Below are 26,828 nucleotides of genomic sequence, written 5' to 3'. Positions count from 1 at the left end.
ACCACCTCAGAGCTTCTGCCCAGCCAACAAGCATAGAAACCAGCTGGGAGATTAATGCTGGGGAGACCTCACGATGCTTCACCCTTGGTGACCAGCCACGCAGCTCCTTCATTTTCCATCTGAGAGAAATGATGTAACAGTTCCCAGGAGAATGACTTGGCCACGTCACAGCGAGGGACAGAGCCAGGTGTCGGAGTCCAGCTCTCCCACTCCTGCCTGACTCATCCTAGCTAAGAATAGTTCAACTCATGAAGGCTTACAACATAGAAGGTCGTGCTTTATGTTATTCATAGATATTAAATTATTAAACCTTACGTCCACCTTCTGGTGTAAGTACTCAATACCTCCAGAAAGCAGATGAGAAGATGCGTACATGAAAAGATTGACTTTTGCCCAAGGTCATAGGACTAGCCCGTGGAGGAGCCGGGACAAACAAAACAAAATGAGAAAAATTAAATTTTACTGTGTCCTGCACTGTCAGTGTCCCTACTATCAGAGGATGCTAGGAAAGAATAACAAGAATGTAGAAATATTAAAAATATTCATTAAAGTAACTCTGAATATATGTGCCTGTTGGGTCTTCAGGAGAGAAAAGAATTAAGGGTACTCTGGTATAAATTTATAACATCACATCAAGTCCTATCACTGTTACTAACTAGCTATTTGACCTTGGACAGAGAGTTAACTACTCAAAAGCTTCTTCCCCAACCACAGAACAGTGGGTGTGGACAAATTTGTTAGGTCCCTTTCAGTTCTAGTACTGTGGGGATCTACAGGGCAGTAGAGTTAACGTCAGTGATGCTTGCTGTGATGTCTGTGCGATTAGAAACCACATGAGGATACCGAGAGGTTTACTGTTCTCCAGGGAAACCTCTGCTTTGACGAGTCAGAGCATCAGTGAAGGGACCTTTCTCACTAGGAACCACTGCATGGGTGGCAGCTCAGCCACATGGGGATGAAAAACCAATGTGGTAGAAAACACCTGTGTGTTTTCAGCAAGCTCTCCTGCCCTCCACCTTCCACTTACTGACAGTAAGAGACCCCTCCTTGGACCCCTTGCCAACTTCCTTTCTTTTTTGCATCGAGCCTCAAGAAGAACCAAACCAACCACAAAAGATCTGCTCACCTGCACAGACCCCAGGCACTGCGAGGGCTAATGTCACCTTCAAAATCACACACCTCCTCTGCTGACCCAGGGAGAGTATGAGCTGATAAAAATGCTTCTACCCTCCAAGTGATACCCTTGCTTTTCTTAGTTTTGAAAGGCTGAGCAAAATTTATAAAATAGATTAGAAAATATATACCATTTCTTATATCAAAAGTATCAAGATTTATTACTTTAAATACACACACACACGTGCACACGCACGGAGGCAGTCATGCTGGGAAACTACCAGAGAACACTTCTGACTTGAAGCACTGCCGTCTCACAGCTACCCAAGAAGTTAAAAGTTTTGTACGCTGTTCTGTTTGGGACAGACTGCCATGGGTGTGATGGAATTAGGTTGCCTTGTTTTGTGGGCACATGCGCACAACTTGGGTTCACTAATGCTGCTTTGTCTCCTCATTCGTGACCCTCTGCTCTAATACGTATTTCCCCCCTTCTAGGCGTGTTTGCTCTCTTCTATATCAGTAACCAGTTTCGGACTTTCCCCTTCTCCATCAAGGACCAGTGCATAATTTTCTACAGTGGTGTCCGAGGAGCTGGAAGTTTTTCACTTGCGTTTTTGCTTCCTCTATCTCTTTTTCCTAGGAAGAAAATGTTTGTCACAGCTACTCTAGTAGTTATATATTTTACTGTATTTATTCAGGTTGGTAGAATTTCTTTCATATTTGAAATAAGTCGATTCTTCTCAGGATTGTGTATTAAATTAGTAAAATACCAAGAAAGGGACACTTTATCTGATTTTCAGACAAGTGCCCAAACTAAATTCCCAAATATTTCTAGATCATGTTTTTGGTCATCCTGTAACCTCGACATTTTGTGACCTTTTAATTGATAAAATGTATCAATCAAAATATCCCTTTGTACAGGTGACTGAGAGCTCGCCGGATGTCTATTGCTGAAAATGAGATAACAATGGGTATTAAATAGTTTTTATTATAGCTGGTATTAGCTCTCAGCAAACTAATGGGAGGTTATTTTAAGGAATGAAACTAAATCCCTGCTTTAAATTATAGACATCAGGCCTATTTTTATTGCAGAGTGTAAAGGTATTAAGTAAGAACTAAAGTAAACACTGGAGCATTTATCCAGGAGAAACTAGTACAAAACAAAGACATTAAAATTGGAAGTTCTAAATTTGCAATAGATTTGCTCTCTATCCTGACAGTCTTCACTACAACAAAATGCTTTATTTTGTGGTTTATGATCTAGGGAATCACAATTGGCCCTCTGGTCAGGTACCTGGATGTTAGAAAGACCAATAAAAAAGAATCCATCAACGAAGAGCTTCATACCCGTGTAAGTTATCTCTTGGTCATAATTAATAAGTTGATAAGACGTTCCCTCTTCGTCACCTATGGGAGTGATTTAGAACTTTGATGAGGTGTGTATATGTCACTAGACATGGCCTCTTTCCTCTCCAGCTCCACCAACAGTGACTGTACTAGTTTCCTGGTGCTGCTGTAGGAAATTATCGTAGACTTAGTAGCTTACATCTTACAGTTATTATCTTACAGTTCTGGAAGTCAGAAGTTCACAATGAGTTTCACAGGGATAAAATCAAGATGTAGCAGGGCTGCATTTCTTTCTAGGGGTTCTAGGAAAAGGTCTGTTTTCTTGCCTCTTCCAGCTTCTAGAGGTTCTTGGCATTCCTCGGCTTGTGGACCCGTCCTGTCTTCAAAGCCAACAATGACCAGTCAGGGCTTTCTCATGCTGCATCACTCTGATACTGACTCTTCTGCCTTCCTCTTCCACATTAAAGATCTTTATGGTTATACTGGGCCGATGGGGGTAATTTAGGGTATTCTCTCTATCATCAGGTCAGCTGAATAGCAAACCTAAATTCATCTGCTATCCTAATTCCTCTTTGAATAAAAACTAACATGCTTGCAGGCCCTGGGGATTAGGACCCTGGATGTCTTTGGGGAACATACATTCTGCCTATCGCATCTGTCCTTTGCTCTTCGAAGACTCGTGTCTGTTCCACATGCAAAATACATTAACCGATCCCAACATCTCAAAAGCCTCAATCCACTATAGAATGAACTCAGAGACCAAAAATCTCACCTACATCTTGTGAGTTCAAAAGACCCAACTCTCAGCATCTCAACCATCTAAATCAAGGATGGGTGAGGCTCTAGGTATAATCCGTCCTGAGACACAGTTCCTCTTCACTCTGAACCTGTGAAACTCAAGAAACAAGTCATCTTCTCCCAAAACGCACTGGTAGGACAGTCATCAGATAACAGCTATAGATACTCCTTTTCCAAAAGGGGGAAATATGGAAGGAAAAAAGGGGTCATCTACCCCAAGCAAATTTCCAAGTCTGCCTGGGTTTCCAGTCCTGGTTTCCAGTCCTGGGAACAATCTTCTATGATTCTCTGCTCCACCTTCTGTGTTCTCCCCTCCACCCACTGAGTCATAGTTCTTTTTTCATGAACAGTAGCAGGTGTTTGTGACTTACGAATTTTGTTTTGTTTTGTTTTGTAATTTTTATTGGAGTATAGTTGATTTACAATGTTGTGTTAGGTCCAGGTGTACAGCAAAGTGAATCAGTTATATGTATACATATACCTACTCTGTTTTAGATTCTTTTCCCATATAGGCCATTACAGAGTACCGAGTAGAGTTCCCTGTGCTCTACAGTAGGTCCTTACTAGCTATTTATTTTATGTATAGTAGTGTGTCTATGTCAGTCTCATTCTCCCAATATATCCCTGCCCCGCTTGCCCCCTGGTAACCATAAGTATGTTTTCTACATCTGTAACTCTAGCAGCTTATTAGTTTGTTCAGCCTGCTTCTTGCCTGTAGAATGTGGGGCCCAGTAGCTTTCTTTCATTTCATCTTCTCTCTCTCCCTTTTGGGTCCAAGCTAGCATTGTTTCTGTCAGGCTTCAACAAGGGGAGCAGTACTAGTAGCAGATATATATTAAGAGCTTTGTTGTAAGGAATTGGCTCACCTACTACGGGTGCTGGGTAGACAGATCCAAAATCTGTAGGACAGGCCATCAGGAAGGGTGGACTGGAACTCGCAGGCAAAAGCAAGTGGAATTTTCTTCTGCTTTATTCTTCAGGCCTTTCGAATGATCACATCAGACCCACCCAGATGATCTAGGATAATATCCCTTACTTAAAGGCAACTGATCAGTGACCTTTAATCCTATCTACCAAATACTTCCACAGCAACATCTCAATGGGTATTAATAATAACAGGGGAGTAGCCTAGCCAAGTTGACACCTCAGAAAACTATCATGATGAATAATGTTCAGGGTTGCCTGACTTGCTTCCAAAATTATTGTTCTAAAAAAGAAAGAAAGAAAGAAAGGAAGGAAGGAAGGAAGGAAGGAAGGAAGGAAGGAAGGAAGGAAGGAAGGAAGGAAGGAAGGAAGGAAGGGAGGGAGGGAGGGAGGGAGGGAGGGAGGGAGGGAGGGAGGGAGGGAGGGAGGGAGGGAGGAAGGAAGGAAGGAAGGAAGGAAGGAAGGAAGAAAGAAATCATTATTCTAATGGAACATGGGATTTTCTGCTCTTCCTGAACTTATAATAAAGAAGGGGTAACAGCTTCCAGTTCAGCAGACATGGCCTAGTGGCAGTTTTGGTGACAACTCTGATAAAAGTGAAAATGAAGTCGATCTTGGTCTCTGTTTGTTTTAAGTTTTAAGTCCGACACAGTATTGAAGGGATGGCGTTTCATGTGGCTACAGGAAATAGAAATGAGAACTAATGTATGGAAAACATAGGGTGAGAGGCTTCAGCTCTGTTAATGAAGAGTGTCTGGACAGTTGCTTGTATGGCTCACCCAAAGGTGAAGTGGATGTGTGCAAGCAATAACCAGAAACACTCGGCATAGTTGCTGTACAAGAGATTCAGGCTTGGAGGGGATGATTGACCCACATAATTTGGAGGTTTCTTTCATGCCTGAAAGTCCATAACTTTAATGCTGGAGAAACTGATGAAGTCTTTCAAAATCAGACCTGAATTTCATGGCCAAAGTCACCTAAGGAAATAAAGTAATTTTAATTCCAGGAAATGCAAATGAAAAATTTTCAAGGCCATTTGAAACTATTCAACAGATGGGGATAGGGAGTGAGCATTTTATAATCAGTAGTGCTTTAACCCGATTGAAGATTTTTGTCTCTATCTTCATCCCCCTGTTCATTATTTTAAGAAATTAGATATATACCTAAGACAATACAACTTGAATATTTCACCCCTTTCTTATTTTTCTTTTTCTCAAAAAAAGGTATAATTATTGGTAGAGAGTACATAATTATTTCAGAATTAACTTAGTATTTTAATTTATTTTGCAAAAAAATTTAGAAGCCATGTTAAACTTCAATGATTACAAATTTAAATTACTTGTAAAGTAATAAATTATGAAGAGACTGTGTTTTTTCCTAAATTCCTATAAACAATTTGGATAAGGCAAATGTAGTATAATTGGCTTGGATGGTGAGATGTAAATACTGAGACAAAATGATCAGATAAAAACTGAGGCGTTGGGGCTTCCCTGGTGGCGCAGTGGTTGGGAGTCTGCCTGCCGATGCAGGGGACACGGGTTCGTGCCCCGGTCTGGGAAGATCCCACATGCCGCGGAGAGGCTGGATCCGTGAGCCATGGCCGCTGAGCCTGCGGGTCCGGAGCCTGTGCTCTGCAGCGGGAGAGGCCACAGCAGTGAGAGGCCCGCGTACCGCAAAAAAAAAAAAAAAAAAAAGTGAGGCGTGGGAATTCCCTGGTGATCCAGTGGTTAGGACTCTGTGCTTTCACTGCTGAGGGCGCAGGTTCAGTCCCTGGTGGGGGAACTAAGGTCCCACAAGCCATGTGGCACGGCCCAAAATAAGAAGAAAAAACAAACAAAACAAAAAAAGAACTGAGGCATATAGATAGATTTTGTTGTTATATGTTGCTATTATAATAGAATACCTGTAGAATTATATTTTCAGGAGTCGTATAAATTGGATACTGGCATATTCTTTTCTTTCTCAATGAAATTCAAAGAATTAAAAGTTAATTATTAGGCTTTATATCCATTTGATCTCAGTAATGAGAAATTTCCTAGATCATTCTAGAAAAATAGTATTCAAAGCAAAGCAGGTACCTTGTTTTCATTGCAAGTTATGTGCTTTATTAAAGAAATTCTCTGCAGAGGCTTTGTATCACGAAACTAAGTGGTGTTACTGGGAAAGGCATTATAAGCGTCCGTTACATGAACAGTGATAGAAAAGAGGGTGTGCTCCTGGAAAGTAAAGCCCCCTTTGTTTTCCAAGGTGGACTAACCCTCCTTGTGTGTCTTGTAGGGTTAACGTTTCATCAGCAAATCATTTCCCTGTGTTTGGTTTTGCAGCTGATGGATCACTTGAAGGCTGGAATTGAAGATGTGTGTGGGCAGTGGAGCCACTACCAAGTGAGAGACAAGTAAGGAGGCAGAGGTCTCACCACCAAGGAGGGATATATGTGACATGCGGAACCTCAGAAGGTTCCACTGGAAGCTAGGTAGATGGGATACGATAAAAGTAGAAGGAATCCTGAGGAAGGTGGCCAGGAAGATAAAGGGCCTGGGAGCCATGCCATACAAGAAGCAGGCAGAAGTCCTGGGAGATGGAGAGCTACCAGGTGGAGGAAGCAGTGAACTTGGGCTTGGTTGCTTTAGAGGAAACTAGTACAACTGACGAGTGGAAATTAGAGACACCAGATTTAAGTTTAAAACAAGGACAAGTTTCCCAGTGATACGAGAAGCACAACCAGGGAATAACAGGCTTCAAGAGGCTGCAAAGGAGGGTTGGTGAGTCATCAGGGATCCTGGGGAAGAGATTCCTCCATTGTGGGGGAGGTCCTTCCCGCATAACGATTCCGGGGGCCCTCTTCTCCACAACATCTCACATTTCAGAACTCATCCTCTTCTGGATTTAGTCTACAGCCATATGTCTCCCTGAGGAGAGTTTATTGAGGATGAGGAAGACGAGATTTTTGAAGTTTTACACTGCTGTTTGGAGGATGTAGGCGTTAGCAGTAGTTCAATTAACCAAATGGTAGACATTTCCAACATATTGATGTTGGTGATGCCAAGAGAGACTAGATCTTTAAAATTCTGGCTCTTGCAGGGTGGTGGCACAGAAACTGAGAGCTTTTGAGTGGGATTTTTTTTTAAGATTTTTTGATGTGGACCATTTTTTAAAGTCTTCATTGAATTTGTTACAATATTGCTTCTGTTTTATGTTTTGGTTTTTGGCTAAGATCATGTGGGATCTTAGCTCCCTGATCAGGAATCAAACCTGCACCCCGTGCATTGGAAGGTGAAATCTTAACCACTGGACTGCCAGGGAAGTCTCCTGAGTGGGATTTTTTTTTTATGAGGTAGAAAGAAGCATCGTTTTAGCAGTCCTTACAGTGTTAAAATAGAAGTTAAATTCTGTGACTATCCACCGATCTAGAATTTAGGCCATGGATTTTTTTTTTTAAGTTCAAATGCCATAGTTATTCCAATGAAGCATTATTAAATATTCTTCCATTTAGCCAAATCTATACATAACTTTCTAAACTGTGTCAAGAGCAGTAAGACACCCTCACTGTGTTCTAGGTCTTCACAATGTAGTACATGTGGTCCTGGGGGTGGGGTGGGGGAGAAGAGAAGGAGCCTGAACAAATGATTATGGTCAATATGGCGCATGTTATAACAGAGGCAAATGAGTAGAACTATAGCAATACAGAAATGGGAGTGGGTTTGGAAAATAAATGAGTTCTCTAGGCCAAGAAGAATGGAAAGCCTGCCAAGCAACCACAGTAGCAGCAGTGTATTTCCATCTGCAAAGGCAAGGGAGAACATGTCATGGTTTGGATATGGGAGAGTGACAAGGTGAGAAAAAGGTGAGAAAAAAGGAGGACATGACTGGAAAGACAGGGACACACTTTTATGGTACAGAGCTAAGGAGCTCTCTACAGCCATTAACACTATAAAGTTCTATTTGACCTTTAAAACTCATATCAAAAGGCTATTAAGGGCTTCCCTGGTGGCGCAGTGGTTGAGAGTCCGCCTGCCGATGCAGGGGACACGGGTTCATGCCCCGGTCCGGGAAGATCCCACATGCCGCAGAGCGGCTGGGCCGGTGAGCCATGGCCGCTAAGCCAGCGTGTCTGGAGCCTGTGCTCCGCAACGGGAGAGGCCACAACAGTGAGAGGCCCGCGTGCCGCAAAAAAAAAAAAAAAAAAAAAAAAAAAAAAAAAAGGCTATTAAATAGGAGAGTGGCATGGCCATACTTGACTTTTGGAAGGCAAACTACAACAGCCATAAGGAAGCTGGATTAGAAAGAGAGGAATTATCTTTCACATGATCTCCTTAACTCTCCTGTGTTATCACTATTCGTCTCATTTTATTTTATTTATTTATTTTAAACTTATTTATTTATTTACTTTTGGCTGCATCGGGTCTTAGTTGCAGCATGCGGTATCTTTCGCTGCAGCACGGGCTTCTCTCTAGTTGTGGTGTGCAGGTTTTCTCTCTCTAGTTGTGGCGTGCGGGTTCCAGAGCGCCTTGGCTCTGTAGTTTGCGGCACGCAGGCTCAGTAGTTGTGGCCCGCGGGCTTAGTTGACCCGCGGCAGGTGGGAAGTTAGTTCCCTGACCAGGGATCAGACCCATATCTCCTGCATTGGAAGGCGGATTCTTTACCACTGGACCACCAGGGAAGCCCCTAGTCTCATTTTAAAGATGAGCAACCCTGATTACAGCTTGTCCCTTCCTTTTGTTTGGTTGATTTTCAATGTATTCAGGTCCCTAGGCCATTCTTTCTTTATTTAAAAAATGTATAAATGCTATGATTATTTTTTTTAAAAATGTGTTCAAAGTCACATGTGTTCCAGGCACTGTCGTGGTGTTTTTCAGAATAAAGTTAAGTGTAGTTTGTTTCTAGAAAAAGTATATACTTACATAACACATACAGAGATTGAAGATTTCCAAACTGTTGGTTTCCGTTTTTAGGTTTAAGAAGTTTGATCATAAGTATTTACGGAAAATCCTAATCCGAGAGAACCTGCCAAAATCGAGCATCGTTTCTTTGTACAAGAAGCTGGAAATGAAACAAGCTATTGAGATGGCAGAGACCGGGATACTGAGTTCTACAGCCTTTTCCATGCCCCACCAGTAAGTGACATCTGCCCTCGATCTAGACTTTCAATGTCAGAATTACAAGGGGCACTAACTCATTGTTCCATTTAAAGGTACTATTAGGAGTGAAGAGGCAGAGATATGACAAAGGAAAAATGGAAGAAATAAGATCTAAGTCTTGGCATCTTATAGCTTGGTCCATGCTCGATCTGTTTCACCTAGTTTCTGAAAATTACTTTCTAGCAAAAAGATGAGAGTTTTTTGACATCTTTCTTTGGGAGGGCGGGGCAAACGAATTTATAGAAGATCTTTAGCATATGTTACAAGTCTTCCTGTTTAGACATGTCTACCCTTTCACCCGTGCTCATTTGCTTCTGCTAATCTTGCTGTTGTCTTTGTCCCATAAGTCATCTCTCTCCCTGTCTTCTATGAGGAGAGACCAGGTCAGCATCCTAAGATGCTAACTTGGATTTGGGCACGAGTGGTATAGGAGCAAGAGGTGTGGTGATTGGTGGGATATTTAAAGAGAAGGCCGTGTTTGTAATTGTGTCTCAGGCAAAGATCTGTGTGCAATTGGGAGAATGCCGCGTTTGTGTGAGACCAGCTGTGGACAGGAGCAAGGAGGGAACTGGCTACCAGGGGAACAGAGGGTGGGGTAAGACTGATACATACCCCATCATTACAAGATGATGCCCTTTGAAGCCTGGTGCTTCAGTTGGAGTATCTGGAAACCAATTGTCCCAAGAGCTGGTTAGACATTTTTTAAAGCTGCTTTAAGTCTCTGACATTTACCGAGAACTCCTTGGATGTCATAAGAATGAATTCACCCCCTCCCTAAAGATGCCCAGTTTTCTCCCAAGAAATGGTTTACGAATTGGGGAAATTAGTCAGAACGTATATTTAGCATAAGGAACACCAGCTCCTCCATCCTGACGTCCTCAGAAGATAATGAGTTTCAATTATCTCCCCACATCCTCACCTCTGAAAAGCAAGTTGAGAGAAGAGCTAAGAATAGATAGCAATGAAATTGTCATTAACACCTGAGTGTTACTTCTCATCCCTTGCTTGCTAATGAATCAGAAACACCATCACCTTTTTTACATGGGGAACATTTCCAGGAGCAGCCCTGAGGGCACCTTTGTATAAACAGAAAGCTTTCTGTCGTATTTCTCAGCGAGACTGTTTTCGCGGTTGGTTGGTTGGTTTGCGTGCTGCCCACTACATGGCTTTAAGGAAATTTCTGGTCCTAAAACGGGAATGTGCTAACAAATATTTATTGGAAACACCGTGCTGAGCCATATGAGAGCCTGAGGCAGAAAAAATGATCGGGGATACTGATCTCGTCTTTATTTAAAATGTTGATATATCACTCATCATGGATAATTTTGCATTCTTTTATTTTCTACAATATTGCCTTCAAATCCTACTTCACTTGATTCCTGAACTTTGGGGCATCCCCTTAGCGAAGGGGAGTACTAGGGCACCTGTTATGTGCCACAGCCTGTGGAAGCAGACGGTCCCTGCCCTCAGGGAGTGCACCCCTGGAGCAGGGTCTTGATAGTAATAAAATAGGGCACACAAACATAGGATCATAAAGCCCAGGGAGCTGTGAGAGGGTGAGAGGGAACCTCATCTGGTCCCCAGGCATTTGACCTGCTCACTGAAGGATGGATGAGAATTAACTCAACGCTCAGCAGGAGGGCTGGACCTGGACGGATGCAGGCAGTTTAGACCATGAGGAACTTCCTCAACCTTCTGCTCACTAGTGATGTAAGCACTTGGTCTAGGAATGTAGGGGCACTTATCTCAAATGAGAATCAGTCTCTCATGTGCTAAAATATATTTTGAATCTCTGTACATTACGTTGCACTGGTCATAAGCAGGTTTCCCAGTTCCTAACCTCAAGGCAATTTTTAAGCCAGTTTCATTTAGAGGATGCCCTTGTGTTGAGTCAATTATTTTTCAGACATTGACTCAAGATTAGTAAGAGAGCCTTCTAGGTTGGAGACATTTTTTCCCCCTATAGCCCAAACCGGTTAGTTAACCGAGGTGGGAGAGGAGATTTTTTAAACCGATATTTACTACAAGTTTAGTATTTAAGTTGCATTCATTTGATCTCATCAGAAATCTGTAGGACGTCAAGCAAAAAGGAATTCCTCTCCTAAGATCAAAGCAGTAATTTCTTAAAAAACAAACCTTCATACAATAATAGGAAAAAGAAGTGTGTACTCAGCTCACTTTTTGTGACTCCGTATGAAAGGATAACAACAAGACGCACATATATTTTTTTTCTTTAGAAGTTTAAGCAATTGTTCTACAAGAGGTTTAGATCTCCAAACTCTGTGACCTTCAGGAGAACACTACCCCTAGAAGCTGTCTGTGGCACACGGCAGACACTGCTGATTCTAGGGAATTCCTTGACTTTTACGTACCTTATTTTATTTGACTCTCAGAACAACCCTATGGAATAAATAGACTATGGACTTGGATTATTATTCGAACTCTGAGGCACCTTGCTTTACCCATGAGTAGGAAGTTCTTAGAAACATCAGTGGGTAGAGGCTCAAGCCGATTAAAAACTATTTGGTTACTATTAAAGAGAAGAGATATTAAAATATTTATAATAAAGATGTTAAAAAAGAAGAAAGCGAAAGATAAAAAATATTTATAGTAAATGTATAGGCATAACACACTAAGCTGTGTGACTTCAAGATATTGTCTTTAGAAATTCCCAAATAGTTACAATGTCATGTATTAAAAAGCACAAATTAATTTATTGCAGTTGAAGAATTTTTAAATTGATCACATAACGACAGGTATAAGTTCACAGTCATGCATTCTGACACCAAAGACACTAGTATGAAGATTCTGATGCCATGTTCACTTCCATGATGGAACGTTGCCTTGTAGGGAGCCGGGCCCACAGCTCTGCATTCTTCACTCGTTCTCAGTGTTGGTCACCTTGGTGACCTTCCTAAGAAGACACAAGGCAACCACATACACAGAAGAGCTGTTAGTACCATTGTTTACTTAGTGGGCACATCCTTCAGTCAACGTACATTTCCCTGGATTTCATGTATAAAGCTAGTAAAAGAGGATGGATTCCTCCAAATAAATCAGGAAATATTTGACCTTTTGGGACTTCATCTTATGGCATGAAGATAACATCTACTAGATTTCATATCTCTATTGCTGTGTTTAGAACTGAAACCTCTTTTTACAGCGTTATAGCATCTGATTTTTTTAAAAAAGTTAAGGCAAATGTGAGCTTTTTATTCAAATACACTTAGATGCAGATTTCCCCAGTTTGATTTCAATGGCCATGAAATTACCAGTGGTCTTTTATTTAAGGTAATAGAGGTTTCTTTTATATCTTGTTCCAGCGATGAGACTTTCACTTTATAATTTTACTTTTTTTGCCCTAGAGATTACTAACATTCAGTTTTTCTGAGGATTGTATCTTTCCTGTGCTCATGATGTCATTTCAGGAGTAATTTTGCTAACGAAGTAGCAGGTAGGAAAGTCCATGCATCAGTGATTGCCCGAATCAATCATTCATCCTTCTGATTCTATAGCTGCAGCTTCTCAGTGTGAATAAATACGAGGCAGTGCTGCTGGGAACCCTGTACTTCACATCCAGCCAGCAGCCTAAATGGGCTTGAACTGAGTCTGGTCCTTCCCAGAGTGATTAATTATAAACTGGGGAGAAGGCCAAGCTAGATTTCCTATCTCAGGTTTAACTTTACCCATAGTTTTTTCCTATTTGGTCATTTTATTATGAACACACAAAGTGGAACTATTTGATTAGCTGTTGTTTCTGTTTAGCAATAGATTCCTTCCACCATAATAAAGGAATGTGTTCAGATTGTGGGAATGCGTGGGTGTATCTAAATCAGAATAAATTTTATTTGAAGGACATTTAAACAGTTAGGTTGAAATGCCCTGATAGTAATGTTTAAATCACCGAGGGTGGTAACTGAATATCAATAGTGTTGACGTTTGCAGCTCCGCGATATGGAAACTGGTTTCAGTGATTTTGTAGGAAGGGCATTAGTCAGTCGATAGATCGCATTGCTAAGTAAATGCTGGCGTCCTGTGATATCCAGTATCCAAGCCCTTAAAAATCTTTTACCCATTGTGCATTACTTACAAAAATATCCTTGCTATGTATGACGATATCGCTACCAATGTTTGGGGAAAGGGACTTAAAAAGTGGCCTGTCTTGAAACCAATAACTTCTTGTCTCTATGGTCAATTATCCTAAGACCTGTGCAAGCAGGTACCAGCACATCAGCACACGTGTACTTTTCAAAAAGCTGCAGCCAGAAAAGAAAAAACATCACAGCTCCGTAAGGGTTTACACCAATATGTCAAGGGAGGTAATCGTACTGAAAGATGGGTTTAATTTTCTTTAGTTCTCCTATTTTTGTTGTTCCTATGTTCTACAGTGAGCGTATATTATTCATACAATAAGTTTTTAGAAATTACCACCACTAGACCGAAGTGATTGAAATCAAATATGTGTGTCACATGAGAATTCTGCACATAGCGATGTCATGACTGAAATCCTCGGAGGACAATTGTTCATTGACTGCTAACCTGGCCATGACTTGGCTTTTAAGCCCTTTTTTGGGGGGGGGGGGGAGGGGTGCTTATGGTGAAGAAAGCTGAAAGAAGTCAACTGCTTCTAGAATCTCAGAGGGTCCAGTGTCTCTGAGCTGGCCTGATTTTCATGGTGGCAATGGTCTAATTCTCCTCGTAAAATATGATTTTAGTTTCTTCCCATTATTCTTTAACCAGAGATAAAGTCCCTAAAGGGACAATTCCAAGATAAATGTACTTATAAACGTACTCGTAAAAATTTAGTACCGCATAGATTAGTGCTATTCAAAATGTGGTTACTACATGGTGTTGTCCGTGAGCCTTGAAGGAATAATCTTATTTCTGTTGAATCTAACAGTGAAACATTTGGTTTGCCCTTTGTGGTATCCTTTCCAGAAATGTATTTCCTAATCATTGATTTTTATTGTTTTTTACAAACGTGTCTGTTCCTAATAGATACGGAGGAAAAAAGTAACTGGTTTGCCATGACTTTAAACTCCTTTTTAAAAATGGGTTAGAGAAATTCCCATATACAAGCTATAGGCAAAGAAGCCACATGCTCAAAATGTAAGTCAAGACACACATGCTGACGTTTCATATGAATTTACTAAAACAACAGGAAAAGTTATGTTAAAAACATAACCTTTACGTTTATCAATTAGAACTCCTGAAAGTAAATTCATGCTTTTGTGGTCCCCTTGCCAAGATGGAAGAATAATGCTTGGCTTCCCTCCAATGATGTTTCCAGGGCCCAGAGGATACAAGAAACCAAAAGACTCTCCCCTGAAGATGTGGAGTCCATGAGGGACATTCTGACACACAACATGTACCAAGTTCGACAAAGGGTGTGTATAAGACGTGTCCCTGTTGCCTGTCCTGGGATCCAGTCCTCCAGGAATCAGCTCTTGTTCATGTTATTCTCTCCAAAGCAGTCTTCTTGATGAACAATTTCTCTCTGCTTAGTTTGGAGAACAGAAAGTTAATTGTTATGTTTCTGCAGCAAAATCGGCACCCATGGTATAAAGAGAAATGCAAATCCAGTTGCAGGCCCTAGGGGTCAGGCTGCCCTAGCCCTGCAGCCCCAGAGTTTTCCAGAACCAGCAGGGCTCCCTCCCCCTCCAGAGACAGAAAAGCAGTGACACTCACCCACCATGGAAGAAAGATGGCCCCAGGATGCCTGTGATGGTGGAGTTGTTTCAGCGTGGTTGACTGTAATAGAGCTTAGAAAACTGAGATGGTTTAGATTAGAATATCGAAACCACATTGCTGAAAGCCTAAGATAAAAAAGGAGACATTTCAGGGACTTCCCTGGCGGTCCAGTGGTTAAGATTCCAAGCTTCCACTGCAGGGGTCATGGGTTCGATCCCTGGTCCGGAACTAAGGTCCCGCATGCCGCTAGGCCAAAAAAAAAAAAAAATATATATATATATATATATATACACACACACACACACACACACATATATATATATCCACAAAAAGGAGACACGTCAGGCATAGTATTTTTCAATTTTGGAAAAGGGTATGGAGGCTATACTAGTACTTGGGACCTGGCCCAAAGTTCACAGCAAGAACATTTCAGGGACGGTAAGTGAATCCTCCTGAAACTTTGATTTAATCAAATGGTATTTTCATTTGTGTCCTCTAATTAGGAGTTCTTTACGTTTGAGGACTCAATGGAACATCCCAATTGTTGACTAGGGTTAGAAGTGAGTTAACTGTGAGGGCCTCGGTTTTGGTGACCAGGTCATGGGACTCCAAAAACTCATCTGGTCAAAACTCATCTTCTCAAGTAGAAGATGCTGAGGTCAGAGGAGTTGTTTTTTCACTTGTTTAAGATCTCAGAACGAATCTGCATTGAGAGCCCAGGTCTGCCAACTACCCACCCACAGCTCTTTCCATGACTTCAGAATTGCATGGTCCAGGGCAAGGGAATGTCTTCTGGCTGCTGTGCCGAGAAGGTCAGTGATGAAGGGGAATGTGCCAGCAAAAAGGCCCTGCACCTGCCGGAGGAACCCAGGTCAGCGACACTCACAGCACACTTCGAGTACATTCAGCCGCTTTCAAATCATTCCAGGTGAAACTGTTTCAGCAAGACTATCACATTCCGCCTTAGATAAGTCGTTAAGAGCTTCCTGGTTTGAAGAATGCTGGCCAGCTTAGTGAGGGCTGGAGTCCAGAGGGTGCCTGGTACTCAGACGTGCCCCATGGGGGTGGAGGTTGAGTTTAGGGAAAGTCCAGAAATAGAGAGAGAGATTCTGGAACTCCAAGCCACCCAAAAATGAGGCTAACTGTCCATTCTCTCTTTTTTATCAGGTTCCTAAGTAATCACCTTTCTTCTTCTTTTATCAGACTGACCTCCAGGTTTCTCCCTTCTAAGCTGTGCAGGATCTCCCTTCCTTGTTGATCACATAGAGCCAGTAGGTGATGGAAACTCCCACGGGGAGAACATACATAGTAAACAGAGGGGGACTCCACCCCCGAGATGGCTTTTGCTTCCTCTTTTATCACTTGGGAGAATGACTCACCAGTCCTACCCTTTCTGTCTTTCCTTTCTCATCCTAACCTTTAAAAAAATTTTTTTATAATATATTTTATTTAAACCACTATATCAAAAATATTATTTCAACACATCATAAATTTTAAAAACTACCAATGCGATACTTTATACTCTTTTCTTTTAAATTAATGTCTTCAAAATCAGTGTATAGCTTATTCTTACAGCACATTATGATTCGGATTAGCCACGTTTCTTTTCCTTAAAGCCTCCTTTATTTTTCTTATTTTTAAAAAATTTTTATTTTATATTAGAGTATAGTTGATCAACAGTGTTGTTGATTGACAAAGGTGTACAGCAGAGTGATTCAGTTATACATATACGTGTATCTATTCTTTCTCAAATTCTCTTCCCACTGAGGTTACCACAGAGTATTGAGCAGAGTTCCCTGTGCTATACAGCAGGTCCTGGTTGGTTATCATCCTGTCTTTTTTTTTTTTTTTTTTTTTGCGTTACGCAGGCCTCTCACTGTTGTGGCCTCTCCCGTTGCGGAGCACAGGCTCCGGATGCACAGGCTCAGCGGCCATGGCTCATGGGCCCAGCCGCTCCGCGGCATGTGAGATCTTCCTGGACTGGGGCACGAACCCGCGTCCCCTGCATCGGCAGGCGGACTCTCAACCACTGCGCCACCAGGGAAGCCCTATCATCCTGTCTTTACGTAGTTCATATGGCTCCTCTCCTCTGCCATGGTCCTCTTGCTCTCTTGAAGGAAAAACCAAAGGTGAAATCCAGGACAACTGTCTGTCTGCTTTGTTGCTCGTGGGAAGTCTACAGTTTTGAGGCTTGTCACAAAAGGTGACATCTGTAGTCCTCTAGTTTGGGTGAAAGAGATTCCCGTTAAGCACTTCGTAAACATCTGAGGACCATGCTGGTCTGTGGTTCAAGACAAATTTTCACTGGCCTCTGTGAAGATAAGGAAGACATTTTTCATAAAACTAAACTGATTCAATTTGAAAAACTGTTCTGTATCGAAGATCATGCCCGTCCTACTACTTTGGTTAAAAGACTTTTTCCTTTTTGAACTGATGGTGGTGATACTAATGGGCTGATTTTTTTGTGCGTATCTTTGATTGGCAACATTTTAAAATAGCAACCATCTAGACATTGCCGAAGTCATTTTTAAATTCCCCTGATCCCTAAACACTCAGCAACCGCTGGCCTAGCATAACAAACGTGACCTGGGAAAGAGAGTGTGTGCTGGCTGGGGGGGCACCGAAGTCTGTGGGTACCTCGGGGGTGATCACTGTGGGAGGTCACAGGGGGACAGCGCAGATGGGGGGCACTAGCCTGTGAGCCAGACGCAAGGCTCCCACCGCAGCTTGGTCCTGAGGGGCTGGCCCCGAGCACAGACCTTTCCTCCGGGGCCACAGCTTGTGCCTGTGTAATTGAGGCAAAAGCTCAGAGGACCTGAGCACCACCTGCTCGCTCTACTAGTCTTTGTTCTTGGTTTTTCCATGGTCTCCTGAGGCTGGAAGTTGTGCTGAGATGTCTGTACATGTTTGACATCCCCTTCTTTCTACAGACCCTGTCCTACAACAAATACAACCTCAAACCCCAAACGAGCGAGAAGCAGGCGAAAGAAATCCTGATCCGCCGCCAGAACACCTTCAGGGAGAGCGCGAGGAAAGGTCACAGCCTGCCCTGGGGAAAGCCGGTAAGGCGGAGACACTGACTCACCTGAGCTGGGCCGGGGCCGGAGCAGGGCCTTGTCAGGTGACTACCTCAGTATTTAAACAAACAAACAAAACCACTACCTCGTTGACAGAAAAAGACAAAACTAAGAGGGTACAGGACACCAGACACCCCCTTCTCTGGGCCTGGGCCCTTTGGAGCCCAAAGCATCCGTCCATGAGGTATGTGGCAGCAAACTGCCCTCCAGGATGGGTCAGTGACTGGAACACACTCCCTGGGCTGTGAGGCTAGACTAGCTCCCACGGTGGCCAGGGACTGGACATTCCAGGGGACCATCCGTGGACAGGGACCCTGGCTCTAGGAAGCTTACTCCTCCCCCAGGGAGATACAGGGAGGAATTTGTTCTCCCCACGTCTCTGGGACCCTATCTTCATGGCAACCACTGTGCATCTGAGCTACTCCATCTGAGGCCATATCCAAGCTATCTTACTGGGACTCTGAATGGAGGTTGGGTCTGGAGTAGACCCTAATCTCTACCCTAATGTCAGTAGGGCTGCAGGAGAAACTTTGAGAGGTTTATCATGGCCTATTTTATCACGAGAGGGAAAGGACATATACTGAAGGCGGAGGCATTTTGTTTCCCTTAAACTGAAGTAACTGAAAGGCAGTGATCCAAACACGATGCTGCAGAGTGGGTCTGTATCTCTCACTTTGTCGTGTGAAGCTGTCAGTTGCGTGGCTAACTCTGCTTTTTATTTCTCCTTGTTACCCACAGGCTGGTACCCAAAACATCCGCTACCTCTCCTTTCCTTATAGCCGTCCTCAGCCAGCAGGCAGAGGTGTGAGGGTGGCTGAATTCACAGGTAACCTGCATCCCTGGCTGCTTCTCTTTTCTGGAAAGGTTCAGATGGTAAACTGTTTCAGGCTTGTGGGCCAAAAGGCAAAATCAAGAATATTATGAAAGTACATATATGACAAGAAAAAGAGAACACAAGTATTTTATTAGTTGAATTCAGAACTATAGTGATGAACACTGAAATTTGAAATTCATATAATTTTTACTTAACAGGAAATATTCTTTAAAAATTTTTTTTTCAGCCATTTAAAAGTGTAACAACCATTCTTAGCTCAGGGGCCATACCAAAAGATGCATCAGAGAGATACACCTGGGGGTCATCAACTGCTGACCCCTGTCTTAGGGAAACATAAAATGGGCCCTTCTTTGAAGGGGTGGGATTCTCCTGTGTTTTATAAATTAGCAGAATTCTCCAAAGTTGGCTAAATTTTACTAAAATAACTTCACCAAATTTACTGATTGGATGTTTCCCATTTAATACCTATTACTTAAATAGAATTCTTAGAATTATTGAAACTGGCTATTGTGCTCATAAAAGCTATTATTATTATTTTTATTTATTTATTTTTTTTGCGGTACGCGGGCCTCTCACTGTTGTGGCCTCTCCCGTTGCAGAGCACAGGCTCCAGACGCACAGGCTCAGCGGCTATGGCTCACGGGCCTAGCCGCTCTGCGGCACGTGGGATCTTCCCGGACCGGGGCACGAACCCGCGTCCCCTGCATCGGCAGGCGGACTCTCAACCACTGCGCCACCAGGGAAGCCCCAAAGCTATTATTTTTTAAACGTGTATATAAAATGATTTTCTATTAGCATAAAGTGGCATATAATATATATGATATGCCATGTTCTCTAGTTTAATATTCCTAAATTTTTAAGACTTGGAATCACATTGGAAATTTGAATAAACTAAACATATAGGATTTGAGAGTTAAATCTTTGAAGAGTGAATATAATTATTCCTTACAATGAAACTTTATTTTTTTCTGATATATAAACATGCTTGATATAAAATCAAAGTCAGCCAGTGGAGAAAAGCATAAAAAAAAATTTAAAAGCACTCGAAACTCCAACACCCAAGATACTCACTATAGAACATTTTGGTAAGCATCCTTCTATAATTCTATCTATATCATCCTGATCTCTACCCTACCTGGACCTGATACAAACAAACAAAAAAAAAATCACAAACACACAGCAAGGTATTATACATAAACTCATAATACAGTCATTGTTCTTCAATATTTATAAATTGTCTAGTTCACTCAACCATACGTTGTGGACATATTTTAGTATCAACAGATATGAACCTAGTAATCATTTCATGACTTAATAATAGTCAATTATATGAAAGCCCCCTAGCTTATTTAGCAAAATCCTTATTAACAAATATTTAATGCTTCCAATATTTAATGAATATAAGCAAAGATATCTAATAATTTCTTTGGATTACTTGTGATTGATTTTTGCTCAAATAACCAATTACTCCCTTAGTATATATTCCTGGAAGCAAAATTTTTAGATAAAAAATTACGTATATTTAAATTTACCTTCAGATCAACAGTTGTGAGAAAGGTGATTTCTGAACGTTTTCAGCATCACTGGGCTATTCTGAGTTAACGTTTGAGTAGTCTACTATATGACAGGATAAAATCTATATACCACAGTTAATTCTCATCTGAGTCTGTTTGATTTTCAGTGAGGTTGAACATCTTTTCATATTTTTAGAGGCAACCATATTTCTTTCGAGGAAGTTTTTGTTTCTGCCGTTGCCCATTTTTTTCTGCTTTTTTTTTCTTAAAACGAATTTGAAGAACACCGTATAACACGAATATCACCCATTGTTTCATATTTGCTGCCAATAATTTTTCCTAAAGTTTCACATTTATCATTTAGTTTTTAGATATACTTGTCTTCAAATTTTTGTATTCTGATTCATCAAACCAGCTCAATCTTCCACAGAAACATTAGAAAAATGATTCACCAAGTAATTTAAAATCTAAAACTTTCATAGTTTAATTTTTTCAATTTCAAGCCAAATGGCTAATAGTTATTTTGATAATAAAGATATTTATCTTTGTGTAGGTTAAGACAGAGACACATTTCAAATTGTTTTCAAATGGCCATGCTCCTGCGCCAGCACCTTCTTTTCCAATTTTGTTGTACTAGTCATTTACCCCTAAACTAGAGAGTTTGGACACTTAATTCTGTTTCATCGATCTAGTCATCTATTCCTATGTCACACTCTTCTAAGTAGTATTATTTTATGTTAAAAAGAACTATAATACAGACAAAAGCAAACAAAACAAAAGAACAGCAAGCATAGGGTGTATAATAGATTAATTTTTAAAACTCTTCCTGGTACAAGCAGCTGGTGCTATTTATGTTGCTTGAGTGATAGAGAACACGAAAGCCTCACAGTCACTTCTTGAGATGAATGTCAATATCACAAGCTACGGTAGCAAAAAATAACCACACAGCAGCCTCAGCTGAACACTAATGTACAAACACGTTATAAATAACATACAGCGGGATAGTAAAAGAATACTACACCTTACAAAGTAGGACTTATCCCAGAGGTGGGGTTGTTTAACATTTGGAAAATGCATTTACATTATTCACCAGATTAATAGGTCAAAGCATCCTTTCAATAGATGCCCTAAAACACATCTCACTCACGCTTTCAATAAAAATCATAAGATCCTAGGAAAACACATATAGGACATATGAAGACAACATAAAACTCTCCTTTTCCATGCTTCATTTCCTCTCTGTAAAGAGGAGAATGTTGGTACCTCCCACATACAAGTGTTGCCCTGAGTGAAGCCATTTGGTGCAGGTAAGACTCTTAGAACAGTGCCTGCAACCAAGTAAGTGGGCAAGAAATATTAGCCATTATTGATTTTATTACTAGTGAGGGGTATCGAAGAAGACTTGACTTGGGCAGATAGGGGTGTTCTTGAAAAGAAGACGGTACTTTAGAAATGTCAGTTCTGGGCTTCCCTGGTGGCGCAGTGGTTGAGAGTCCGCCTGCCGACGCAGGGGACGCGGGTTCGTGCCCCGGTCCGGGAGGATCCCACATGCCGCGGAGCGGCTGGGCCCGTGAGCCATGGCCGCTGAGCCTGCGCGTCGGGAGGCTGTGCTCCGCAGCAGGAGAGGCCACAACAGTGAGAGGCCCGCGTACCGGAAAAAAAAAAAAAAGAAAGAAAGAAATGTCATTTCTACATGAGTTAATCTAGACGTGGAATGAAATCTTAGTCCCAATGAATTTTTTTTTCTTTCAAATGTGCTCAACTGGTTCTAAATTTCATTCGGTGAGGAGAAACAGTGGGTAACCTAGAAATCTGTGAAGGAAAAGTGAGACTTGTTTTATCAGTTATTCTTAAGTTTTAAAGAATTATAATAATAATCAGGATTAGACTGAGATAGTCCTCCGTGGGTATCTGGGCACAATTATTTGCATCCACCTTCTCTCCAAATCTGAAGCCTTTACGCACCAGGACAAGGTCAGGGAATGGCTGGAGGGGCTCTAGGGGAGGACGTAGAGGGAGGTGTAGCATCCTTCAGGCAGCCCCCTGATGTCCCCCGCAGCTAACCAGGCTGTGACGTGCAGAGCACTGTCTCTCTTCGCTCTCCCCTTGTCCGCCCGTGTTAGGACACCCCTTCTCTAGATGTCTGGGTGCTCCCTGCTGGATTGCAGGCTCCACACACTCCTCCAAGCTCCTTTGCCTTTGGGGCTCCCTTGGTGTTGTAAGTAGAGAGGTCCTGCCTGGACAACCCTCCTAGAACCCAGGAGCACTGGGGAAGGTGAGCGACTTCTGTGGGTGGAGTGTGGTGATGGTTGCCCTACTATGTGAATGTATCTAATGCCACAGAACTGTACACTTCAAATTCATTAAATGGTAAATGTTATGTTTTATGTATTTTACCACAGTTAAAACGAAACAAAACAAGACCATGGGGAGGGCAAGGTCCGGGTCTCTAAACAGCCTTTGTTGTATCAGGAGTGGGTTAGGTTCAGCCCTGCCCTGAGCAGAAACCCTTTCCCTGTCTCTCCTTCACCCACCCCCCAGTGCCCGTGTCCAGAGGTTAGAGCTCTCAGCCAGGTGGAAGGTAGAGGAACAGACACTCAGATTTTGCTGCAAAGGTTTCCATTGATCTCTCCCTGGAACTGCACTGCCTGGCGCCAACCTGGAGGAGGACTGTGCAGATAGGAGAGTCCCCACCCTTCCTCCTTCCGCCTTCCACTTTCCAAGCAACTCCTTCTTCCCGTTTTGGATGGATCTAGTGACTTAAGTTGAGTGGAAGCTTGCAAGTCACCTGCCCAAGCCTCTCCCAAGTTCTAGGACCCCACTTTTCAGTAACCAGAAGGTGGGCAGGAGATGCAGCTGGAATCTGTCCTCTGAGGGGGACCTTAGCTCAGAAGGATGGTTGGAAACCAGGAGGGGGGCTGAGGGAAGACAGAGGAAGGAACGGCTCTCGGGGACAGAAGGACCAGCTGTTGTTTTCTTAGTTAGCGTTTCAGGCACCAAAGCATCAAGAGGATCTCTGGTTCCAGACCAGATCGTAAGCACAAATTAAAGGGAAGTCCTGAAAAAACGGCCAAATATTTTAACTCACTTTTTTTAAAATTCAAAGCAGCTGATTCCCCTCCTCCCACCTCCCACCCCCTCCTGAACTTCCAGACAACCTTCTCAGGACAATTTGGTCACATTTTTGGAAAAATAGTATTGAACAGGATATTTGAAGTTTTTCTGATGTCCCACATTCCAAACACATTTCGTCAAGTATAAACCTGTGTACATATTAGTTCTAGCTGTGAAGTTTTTGTTTTGTTTTTTAGAAGGAAGTAGAGAGTGGGAGAAAGAACCCTATTTCAGATTTAAATATAGATGTCTTAAAGTACCTAAGTTTTCAGGAGAATATTTAAAGGGAAAATACATGTATAAGGTGAGAACTTGAAGAAATGAGAAGAAATGAGATTTCTGAAAAATGCTCCCTAGAAGGCATGTGCACAGTGAAGGAGGGAAAGGCAACGTCCCGGACGTGGTTTAGGTATCTGGAGGGGACATGACATAGGTACCCAATGGCTGCCCTGCACTCTTGACGGAGCTGTCCTGACCCACACACAGCTTTTATAAAGGAGACAGGGACAGCCTGGGGAGGAGCAGATGCCAGCTTCTCAGACAGGCTCTGCTCAAACTGCAGCCCCATCCTCACTGTGTGATACTGAAAGTCACTTAACCTCTTAAAAACCTAAGAGATGAGGCTCACAATTTTCCTCCTCTCAGAGTGCTGTTGTGAGGATTAAATGGCATAACATGCAAAGAGATCAGCACCGTGACAGCACAGAGTAAGTTCTCAGTAAGTGGACGTTCCCATCCTTCTTGTTGCCGTCGTGGGCCAGACGCACGCTGTGCACGCCTCACATCCTCTGAAAGGAAGGCATCACGGCTGTTTTGCTACTCGTGACTCTGCTGTGGTCCTCTCCCATCCCTGTTTCTCTAAGATTAGCTATTTCAAGGTCAAAAGGATGAAACTCAGATTTAATGATTTCTGGTAGCCACCGATTAAAAATCAAACCTAGAGTTAAAAAATGAAAAAAAAATCAAAACAAACCAAAAAAACACAAACAAACCTAGATAAAATCCACCCTTTTCATATCATAGTACCTTGGAACCTTCAGTTTACCATTGGTCTTTGACAACACAAAGCATCTTTTTGTGCTTTATGGCTAATGGATCTGATTTTGTGAGAAACACTCCCTCATTTCCCTGGGAGAGACCAGCCGGACGCGCAGGTTTCCATGCATTTCTGTTTATTTCTCACACCGCGTCTATAGCTTCTACTCCACCCCACCTTGGGGTAGCAACCTCGGAAAGGGAAAACCATGCTGATGAGAAAGGTGAGTGAGTGTAGGAGCTGGAACAGCAGGAGGACTCTTCTTCCCTCTGAGTTCTCTCGCCTGGATATGAAGTCTCCACTCTCTGATCTAAAGTCCTCTTCTTTCCTCCTTCGATTATCCTTTCCCAGATCATGACGGCAGTGACGCAGAAGTCCCCACCATCATGTTCAACACACACTCTCCAACGGGGTCACTTCAGGAAGGACAACGGACACAAGAAATAATCCCGATGAAGAACTTACACAGAGGAGGGAAGCCAGCCCACTTGGGCTATCAAAGAAATAGGACCCAAGAAGAACAACTGGGCGGGGGCAGAAGGGTGGTTTTGAGGCCCAAACTGCTCTTTCACGCAGTAGATGAGGACTTCGAATCTGGGGAGGAGAGTGAGGAAGAGGCCTCAGCCATTGGGTCCCGATGGTCAGCTGAGCACAGACCCGGCAGGGACCTCCAGGGATCCCATAGCCCTTTGCTCCAAAGCAAGTAATGTTACGGTCCACAGGATTGTGTTGGGTTTTTCCAGAGTCCATGTTCCGATTACTGTGAAAGAAGGATGTTCAGAGTTCTGAAGAGAGCAGTTGAGTTTTGTTCTTGTTTATTTTTATTTTTTTGATGTGGACCATTTTTAAAGTCTTTATTGAATTTGTTACAATATTGCTTCTGTTTTTTTTTGTTTGTTTGTTTTTTATAGTTTGGTTTTTTGGCCACATGTGGGATCTTAGCTCCCCGACCAGGGATCAAACCCACACCCCCTACATTGGAAGGCAAAGTCTTAACCACTGGACTGCCAGGGAAGTCCCTTGAGTTTTGTGTTTGTTCCTGGTTTTGGGAAGCTATTGTGACTCTCTAAGAGGCAAGGAGATTCTTCAGAGGACTGGGAACCGACTCGCAGTCTCTTCCACATTCTTAGCTGTGCTTAGCTGTGCTTTGTAGACGAATTCCCTGTGAGAGACAGACGTCAGTCACCCCAGGGGTTATTCACTAAATGTGTCATTCATGTAATTTATTGAGATACAAACATGATTGGTCAATAATTCCCCTTGAGGGCTTCCCTGGTGGCGCAGTGGTTGAGAGTCTGCCTGCCGATGCAGGGGACACGGGTTCGTGCCCCGGTCCGGGAAGATCCCACATGCCGCGGAGCGGCTGGGCCCGTGAGCCATGGCCGCTGAGCCTGCGCGTCCGGAGCCTGTGCTCCGCAACGGGAGAGGCCACAACAGTGAGAGGCCCGCGTACCGGAAAAAAAAAAAAAAAATCGGACACACATAACAAACTTATGGTTGCCAAAGAGGAATGTGGTGGGAGGGGATAAATTAGGAGTTTGGGATTAACATATACACACGACTATATATAAAATAGATAACCAGCAAGGACCTACAGTATAGCACAGGGAACTCTACTCAATACTCTGTAATAACCTATATGGAAAAGAATCTGAAAAAGAATAGATACACGTATATGAATAACTGAATCACTGAGCTGTACACCTGAAACTAACACAACATTGTAAATCAAATATACTCTAACGTAAAATTAAATTAAATTTCAAAAAGAGGAAAATGTTAAAAAAAAATCCTACAGCTCAAAAAAAAAAAATCGGACAAACCTATTTCTATTGCTTGCCTGAATGGTCTTGGATTTCAGTGAATTCTGAAGTTGGGTAAAGAGGCATTTCCTTGTATTCATCCTATGCAGAGGCTTTCCACCTTAAAAGGGATTCCACATGTTTTCTGGTGTTTGGGATGTGGTAAATATCCTTATTTATCCTCCCCAAACCTGATGTGATGCCATGGGAGCGCTTCTGTCTTTATTCAACCTGGTAAACGAGAAACGTAGGCTGTAGAAGGGAGTCCGCCATGACAAAGTGCAGATCAGATTCTAGATACTTTACTGTTCTCCCTTCATGCTTTTCTCTCTCTCATATCAGCCATATACTTCCGTGCTTCTCTTCTTGGAAGAAAATACAGGGTCACAGGCGTTAGAGCTGTAACGACCACCTGAGTTCAGTGATTAGAATGACCCTT

General features: G+C 42.4%; 1 protein-coding gene across 1 annotated transcript in view; it reads left to right on the top strand.

The window, feature by feature from the left end:
• SLC9A4 (solute carrier family 9 member A4) overlaps positions 1 to 25,527 on the top strand; it is a 57,726-nt gene extending 32,199 nt beyond the window's left edge. Inside the window, exons 5-12 of the mRNA XM_067703876.1 lie at positions 1,609 to 1,811; positions 2,378 to 2,464; positions 6,507 to 6,577; positions 9,135 to 9,296; positions 14,611 to 14,707; positions 17,942 to 18,073; positions 18,827 to 18,914; positions 24,939 to 25,527. Coding sequence (XP_067559977.1) covers positions 1,609 to 1,811; positions 2,378 to 2,464; positions 6,507 to 6,577; positions 9,135 to 9,296; positions 14,611 to 14,707; positions 17,942 to 18,073; positions 18,827 to 18,914; positions 24,939 to 25,294 — 1,196 coding nt within the window. The 3' untranslated portion in view covers positions 25,295 to 25,527. The remainder of the gene's footprint in view (positions 1 to 1,608; positions 1,812 to 2,377; positions 2,465 to 6,506; positions 6,578 to 9,134; positions 9,297 to 14,610; positions 14,708 to 17,941; positions 18,074 to 18,826; positions 18,915 to 24,938) is intronic.
• The last annotated feature ends 1,301 nt before the right edge of the window (positions 25,528 to 26,828 follow it).

The sequence above is a fragment of the Pseudorca crassidens genome, chromosome 14 (genome assembly GCF_039906515.1).
Source record: "Pseudorca crassidens isolate mPseCra1 chromosome 14, mPseCra1.hap1, whole genome shotgun sequence".
In the NCBI taxonomy this organism is placed as follows: domain Eukaryota; kingdom Metazoa; phylum Chordata; class Mammalia; order Artiodactyla; family Delphinidae; genus Pseudorca; species Pseudorca crassidens.
This window is presented reverse-complemented; position numbering and strand designations above follow the sequence as displayed.